This window comes from Natator depressus, chromosome 6 (genome assembly GCF_965152275.1).
Source record: "Natator depressus isolate rNatDep1 chromosome 6, rNatDep2.hap1, whole genome shotgun sequence".
NCBI lineage: Eukaryota > Metazoa > Chordata > Testudines > Cheloniidae > Natator > Natator depressus.
This window is the reverse complement of record NC_134239.1, coordinates 2,770,234-2,778,412: the sequence shown is the minus strand read 5'-3', so window position 1 is coordinate 2,778,412 and position 8,179 is coordinate 2,770,234. Positions and strand designations below refer to the sequence as shown.

The 8,179-nt window shown below is 50.9% G+C and overlaps 1 protein-coding gene across 1 annotated transcript; it reads right to left on the bottom strand.

The window, feature by feature from the left end:
- Nucleotides 1-1,950: 1,950 nt before the first annotated feature.
- LOC141988454 (serine protease 27-like) lies at nt 1,951-8,179 on the bottom strand. Its single transcript, XM_074954245.1, has 6 exons — nt 8,029-8,179; nt 6,050-6,082; nt 5,625-5,787; nt 5,203-5,474; nt 2,565-2,734; nt 1,951-2,232 (listed from the first exon to the last, which is right to left on the bottom strand). Exons 1-6 carry the CDS (start codon nt 8,177-8,179, stop codon nt 1,951-1,953), a joined length of 1,071 nt encoding a protein of 356 aa, XP_074810346.1.

Sequence of the window (8,179 nt, the reverse complement as noted above, 5' to 3'; positions counted from 1 at the left end):
TGAATCAGCATTTCCCAACCACAAAATATTCCATCAAAGAAATGTTTCCATCTAATTGGAGCGGATCTCATTTCTCCCCCAACACAACTCTCCTGGGGATTAAAAAGTGTATCCAATTCTAGTTTCCTAGGCCGAGTCTCGATAGGCTGACTGGTTTTTATCTTAGCCGAGTGTGAATCAGTGAATCAGCCGAGTGTGAATCAGCCACTGATTTTAAATTCTCCAGGGCAGGTTTTTTCATTCATCGCTATTGAAACGTTCTGCGGCGGGAATGAAAAACTACCAAGCCCTTCCAAAAAATAAAAATATGGAATCTCATCTACACTGGGTTTATATTGTCAGATCTCTGTCTTGGTAGGGGAGATGGATAGATAGATAGATAGATAGATAGAAGTCGGTCTTTGGGGATGTATGGATAGATAGACAGACAGATAGAGGGGCATGTATAGGAATGGATGAATGGATGGATGGAGAGGTGTATGGGGATAATAGAGGAGGTGCGTGGGGATGGATGGATGGATGGATAGATAGATACATGGGGTGCATAGGGATTGATTGATTGATTGATAGCTAGAGGCGGGTGCATGGAGATAGATAGCTAGATAGATTAGATAGAAGGGGGTCTTTGGGGATGTATGGATAGATAGACAGACAGATAGAGGGGCGTGTATAGGAATGGGTGAATGGATGGGTGGAGAGGTGTATGGGGATAATAGAGGAGGTGCATGGGGATGGATGGATAGATAGATACATGGGATGCATAGGGATTGATTGATTGATAGCTAGAGGTGGGTGCATGGAGATAGATAGATAGATAGACAGATAGATAGATAGATAGATAGATAGATAGATAGATAGTGTGATGGGGTGGACTAGTCCCAAAGGCCCCTGTTGGACGCTTCAGGGTCCTGCCTCACCCATCCCAGGAAAGGAGCAGTGGAGAGGTCCTCCAAGCGGCCTCGAATGGTTGTGAGGAAGAAACCAATCAGAGGGGCTATTAGAACGGCTAATCAGGGACCAGCAGGGCCATATCAAAGGAGCTGTGGAATAGAGGAGCACTAGCAGTCAGCTGCTGCTTGGAGCTGGAGAAGAAAGGACGGCATGCCTGGCTGGAAGAGCAGCAGGACCACCGACGGCTAAGGGGGGACAGGGACCAGGGGAGCAATGAAGGAGCTCCTAGCTCGTTGCTAGGACTGAGTAAGGACTGAGCCCAGCTGAAGGGCCACAGGAAGATAGTGTCTCCACGGAGGAAGCCCTGGGGATATGCCCCATACCAGGACCAGGGCTACTTAAAGACTGAGCCCAGGGAGGGCTAGAGAGACACCACCAGAGGGGTACACAGGTAGGCCCTGGTGGACTGTATGCCCTGGAAGGGATTTGTTCTGACTCGGCCGGAGGGCTGAGTCACTGAGAAAACCACCCGAGAACCACTGAAGGGGGTCACCAGAACTGAAAGAACGCAGACACACCCAACCAGAGGGGGCGCTCACGAGAGGTGGTTGCAGACCCCGTTACAGACGGATAGATAGATTAGATGGGGGATATGGAGATTAGGGATGGATGGATGGATGGGTGGAGGCGTGTGTATGGGGATATGCAGACAGACAGAGCAGGGCGTAGAGAGGCCAACAGATGGAAAGTCAGTGGCTCTGGAGACAGACAGATCAATAAATAGGGCTTGGATCAGAGAGATGAGAAAGTTGGGCTGTGGACGGCTGCAGAAGGACAGACAGACAGATGCTGAGTTTGCTCACACTGCCCCGTCCCCCCGCGGGTGTGAGCGAGCGAGGTGGGGGTGCATGCCCTCCCCAGGAAGTCTGTGCATGGGGCAGTGCCCCCTGGGGGGGCTGTACCGACAGGGCAGGTGGCACCGACAGATCCCACCCCCCTTCCCAGCCTGGGGACAGGATGGGAGGTGGTCCAGCCACCCCTCCCACTCGGTAGCCCTTTCTAGACCTCCATGAGGAGCCGCCCCATGAGCAGCAGCAGCCAGGTGGTCATGCCTGTCCTCGCGGCCCAGCCAGTTGCAGCGTTGCCAAGCACGTTCCTCCCCTTCTCGTCTGGCACAAACTCGATATCGGGGACGTGGCTGTGGATCCAGGCCTCGTAGGAGGTGAGGCGGATGTAGACCCCAGGGCGGTTCTTGATGGCACAGCCTTCACCCCAGCTGATGATCCCGGCCAACAGCCACTCCTTGGACACCTTGCAGACCAGCGGGCCGCCGGAGTCCCCCTGTGGGGGCAGAGACAGGGGGTGTCGGAAGGGGTGTGAGAGCGGCGCTGGGGATCGGGGCCTTGTGTGCGTGTGAGCAGCCCTGGCTCATGCTGGAGTGAATCGGCTAAATGGAACACCCGGCTAGACAGGCTGGTCCAGGATAGCAGAGAAGGGGCGGGATACCAGGCTAGATGGGCCCATGGGCCTGACCCAGGGTGAGAGGCAGGATACTGGGCTAGATGGGCCCATGGACCAGCAGGGAGGGGGCGGGATACCAGGCTAGATGGGTTCATGGGTCTGAACCAGGGAGGGTGTCAGGACTCCGCCTTCTCTGGCCGGGAGGCACTCACCTTGCATGTATCCTTCATGCCCTCAGCATACCCGGCACACATCATGTCGTTCTGGATGGACTTGGGCGGGAAGGTCTTGCCCACCACCGTGTTGTAGAGATCCCTGCAGGTCTCCTGGTCTATAATGGGCACTTGAAGCTTCTGGAGGGTCTGCGGAGCTGGCAGGTCCTCTGGGAAGGAGAGCCAGAGATAATGGTGAGGGGCCCAGATGGCTCTGAAGCAGAGCCATCGATTCCAAAGGGAGTGGAGGATGGGGGGAGATCAGAGAATTTCCCCTCTCATCCAGAGCAGTCGTCCATGTCGGGTGCTATCACACAGTCCCCGTGGGAACATCTGTGTACCGATGATGGGCCTTGTTCAGTCAAGGGGAATCTCTCTGGACTCAACGGTGGACGTTCATTGTTTGAATTGTTGTTTAACAACAAAAACATAAGTTTTCATCACCCAAGATTTGTTTAACCTTTTTTTGGTGGGGAGGGAGGTCGGTTTCAAATGATCAGGCTCTGTTTTGGGAGGTTTGCTTTTCATTGGTTGTTGGGTTTTGTTTATTGGCTATCGTTTCTTTGTTTGGGTTTCATTGATTCGGTTTGCAGTTTGGCTTATCAGTTTTCCTTTCTCAGGTAGTGGGTTTCATTTGCTGGGTTTCTGGTTTCATTGATCTGTTTTTGTGTTTTGCTTGTTGAGTGCTTTACTGGGGTTTGCGTTTCATGTCTCACATTTCATTTAAGGGATTTTGTTTCTCGGGCTTTGGGTTGTTTCATGTATTATTTATTGGGTATTGTTTATCGGGTTTTATGTTGCCATGATCGGGTATTATTTGTCAGGTTTCGTATTTCTGTTATCAGTTATTGTTTATTGGTTTCCATGATTGGTATTGGTTATCGGGTTTCATGTTGCATTTATTGGCTATTGCTCATTGGGTTTCATATTTCCACTATTGGATACTGTTTATTTGTTTCCATTATTGGGTATTATTCATCAGGTTTCATGTTGCTATTATTGGATATTGTTCATTGGGTTTTTCGTTTCCATTATCGATATCATTTATCGGGTTTCACATTGCATTTATCGGGTATTATTCATTGGGTTTCACATTTCCGTTATTGGGTATTGTTTATCGGTTTCTATTATTGGGTATTATTCATCAGGTTTCATGTTGCCATTATTGGGTATTGTTTACTGGGTTTCACTTTTCCATTATCGGCATTGTTTTTGGGTTTCATGTTACATTTATCGAATCTTGTATATCAGGTTTCATGTTTTTGTTGTCAGCAGACTTGGAAGGATTAGATTTTTTTCAGTAAATGTTGGTAGACATCAGTTTCACCGAACACACACACAAACGGACGAGAAAATATTTCCATTGATCGTAACAGAAATTTACACAGAGCCAAAGTAAGAGAACTGCTGCTTGAGAACTTATAAGAGTTTGATTTAAGGATATTGACTTTGTATATTTTGACGTGATTTTGACAATTTGTGGGAGCAGTTATGAAGCTTTCACTCTTTGAAATCAGTGTCTGCAGTCATTAAATAATTATTGTCTGACACACCCTGTTTTCGGATGGCCCCCCATAATTCCCCACAATTGAACATTTTAATTGGTAAAAATAGAAAGATGCTTAAAACTCATAACTTTGGGCAACTGTGAAAATTTGCATGGACAAAAATAAGAAAAAAAACATTTCAAAACAAATATCGGTATCTGGTTGAAATGATAAAAAAATAAAAATCAAATTCTACCAAGGCTAGTTATCAGATCTTTTTTATCGGGTTCTGTTTTTCCTGTTTCATTTATTAGGTACCGTTTATTGGGTTTGGTGTTTTGTTGATCAGGTTTCATTTATTGGGCTTGCATTTTCATTTCTTTCTTCATTGTGTTTCATTTATTTTATTTCGTCATTTATCTCGTTTCATTTGTAGCTTATTGTGGTTTGTTTATCTTATTTCATTTACTGTTTATTGTATTTCACTTATTTGTTGTTTGTTTTTCATTTATCGCATGCCACTTATCGTTGATTGGGTTTTGCTTATTGGGTTTCCTTCTATCACCTTCCATTTTTATCATGTTTTCTTTCCTATGTTTCATTGATTGTGGATGTTGTTTTATTGATCAGGTAGTGTTTGTTGGGTTTCCTTTGTCATGTTTCTTTTATCACTGATCATGTTTTGTTTATTGGTTTTGTTTGTTGTATTCCTTTGATCATTTCTCAGGTTTGTTCATCAGTTTCATTTATCATGTTCTGTTTATCGTTTATTGCGTTTGGTTTATCAGTTGTGCTCCTTTTATCATTTATTGGGTTTTGTTTTTAGGTTGGTCATTTATTGGGTTGCGTTGTTAGGTTTTCTTTATCAATTGCATTCATCGGTTTCTGTGTTTTGTTTCTCGGGATCTGATTTTGTGTACTGGTTCCCCAGTTTCTCCCTTTTCGAATCCCCCCACAAAGTTCTTCTTTGTAGACCATTTCCCATCATGAATCGTCTCGGGAAAAGAAATCCCAAATCCTGAACCTACTAAATAACCACCCCTTCCTCTGCGTCCATCACCCCAACTGCTGACTCCCACCTGCCCCTCGAGCCCATCGCTTCTCTAGTCTCTCTGCCCCAGTGCATTGATCCCAGCTCCAAAGACACCTACCACCTTCCTGGATGTTGCCCCAGCCAGTCACCCAGCATTTCATGCCTGCTGGGAACTGAACAGAGGCCGTTGGGAGGCAGATGGGGAGGATATAATTGGTGAATTGGATGGGTCTCTCCAGCTCCACCAAGGCTATGTCCCCGCTGGAGGATTCCCCGGAGTATATCGGGTGGCGGATGATGCGTCTCACGCCCAAGGACAGCTTGTGAGGTTGACTGTTGGCCAACTTGTTGACTCCCAGCAGCACCGCGTAGTCTGAGGTGTCCATACTCCTGAGAACGGAGAGAGGAGTCAGAAAAGGGGGTTGGGTGGGGGGGCTGCGGGCTGGGATTGGGGGGCACCGGCAGTGCTGGGGGTCAGAGGAGCCCAGGACTGGGACAGCAGGGGGCTGCGGGTCGGGATCAAGGGACGTTGACACTCACCGTTGGAAGCAATGAGCTGCCGTCACCACCCACTGGTTGGAGATGAGGGATCCCCCACACAGGTGTTTGTTGTACCAGAGCAGACTTGCCTGCCAGGGCCATTCGCCCTCCATCGAATCCTCACCCCCCACGCTCCGGTACTGAGCTCTGGGGCGGCCACATACTGGGGAGAAGGAGGCGGGGGATGCTCAGACAGGCTGGGGGGGATTGCTGGAGCTAGCAGAAAACAGCTGGGTACATCTGGGGCTCATCCCAACACCCCTGCCCTAGGCAGGTCTTGAACCAGCCCCACGTTGGGCCCTGGCTGGATCCGTCTCCCACAGCAGAACCAGACAGAGCCCCGATCCAATTGGCTGCCGGGAGCCAGTTGCCTGGGTAACCCCAGTTGTGTGTTACTAATGGGGAGGGAGGGACCAGAAACTCACCTCTATTGGACCGGATCATGTGGGTGCTGGGAGCTGAAAGAGATCAGAGAGAAGGTAAGAGATCAGACCCGTGGACCCACCGAGCCCAGTGTCCTGCCCTCTCCCTGCCAACTGGGATCAGATCACGGGCAAAGTTTCTCCCCAACCTTCCCAAGTTTGACACTGGCTTCTCCTCTGAGGCATGAAGTTTGTAGCCCAATCTATATGTGGGTCCTCGGCCAGGGGTTCTCAAACTTTTATTCCTGGGCCCCCCTTTGAAAATATATCAGGTTGTGACAGTCCTCCCCACCCCACACTTTTGGTACTGGACATAGTTTTCGCAGTATCAGTGCAGATCCCTGCAGAGCTAAGTAACTATACCAGGTCACCCTTTAGAGCTGGGCTCCCGGCCAGCAGCTGCCACTCTCCGGCCACCCAGCTCTGAAGGCGAGGGAAAAGGTCGAGCAAGGACCGAAAAAGGAGTTCATGTCCGGGAAAACCTGGATGTATGGAAACCCGATACAATTTTGGTGATCTTGCAACCCCCCACACAGTAGCCTTGCGACCCCCTTTTGGGACAGGACCCCCAGTTTGAGAAACTCTGTCTCTAAGCGTGTAGGGAATTTCTCTCCTTCCTCCAGATATTCCGCACTTTGGCTTGAAATCCTGGGAAAACTTGTGACCCCGTCGCGTCCTGCAGCAGGGCGATCTGCAGGTTAACTGAGTTCTACATCAGGATTTATTGCCATCGGTCAGTCCCACCCACATTCACATCGCTTGGCACTGTGTTTTTAGCTACCCAGGACCTACCTCGTGCCACATGTGAAATCAGCACTCATCTCCCGCGGAGGGTGGTACAATAAATCAGTTTCACGGCAGCAGATAGATCAGGGCCCCGTCGCGCCAGGCGCTGCACAGACCCCCCATGACGGAGATCACTGCACAGCCCACTGACTGAGATCAGAGCCTCTATTGTGCCAAGCACTGTACAGACCCCGTGACCAAGATCAGGGCTCCCCTTGTCCCGGCCACTGCCCAGACACAGAGAGAGAGGCAGTCCCCGGCCCAAAGAATTTCCGGTCTGAATAACGAAGAGAGACAAAGGGCGGGGGGGGGGGGGCCGGAAAACTGAGGCACAGAGTGGCCTAAATCATACTGGCTCTCTGATCAGAAGCCATTGAGAGCTGAAAGAACACCCACCTTCCTAAGGCCGGGCATGACACAACCACCGCCGGCTAATGTGGGTGTGAAGCAAACTCCCCCATGGGGCGGGGGGGACCCACAGCTGCCTCCTGCAGGGACCGTAGCACTTTCCAGCAGGGGTGACAGGAGCTGCAGACAGGATACTGGACTAGAAGGGCCAATGGGGCTTATCCGGGGGGTGGCAGGACACAAGGCTAGATGGATCCATTAGTTTCATCTACTACAGATGCTCTCATGGGGACAGGTCCAGGATTTCCCAATGTGAATCTACGTTGAACTAGAGGTTTCCGGGCCCCCATCTCTGTGGTCTGAACTTCCACAGGAGCAAATTTGACAGGCTAGGGGTCCCAGGGCAGCTGCAACTGGCCGAACCCCTGTCTACCCACTCCCCTGCCCTCAGGCCTCTAATGAGGAGGAGGGGGGAGGCAGATTGTAAGGCCAAGGGGGTGGGAGGGAGGGGGTTCAGGCTGGCCTCTGTGACTGACCCCATTCGGGGCCCCTTGGCTTTCCCAGCCCTACAAGCGCCTTCTCCCTGCGTGGAGCTGACGCCCAGGCCCTGAGGAGGAGAGGTGACGGGCATACACCCACACGCTGAGGGCAGATGATGCTGAGTCACTGTCAGGGCTGGGAATAGAACCCAGGAGTCCTGGCTCCCAAGCCCCCTGCTCTGACCACTCAACCCCACTCCCCTGCCGGAGCCAGGGTGAGAACCCAGGAGTCCTGGCTCCCAACCCCCCACGCTCTAACCCACTAGACCCCACTCTCCTGCCCTCCCCTCCCCAAGTCCTGGCTCTCACCTCTGGAGAGCGATTCCATCTCGTTGCAGCCTTTCCAGTAGAAATCCAACCTGCTGGCAGCCGTCCCTGTCAGCCCGGCCAGGACGAGGAGCCGCAGCCCCCACCAGCCCATCACCCGTCCCTTCTGGGCAGCTCCTCGCCCCTCCCCCAT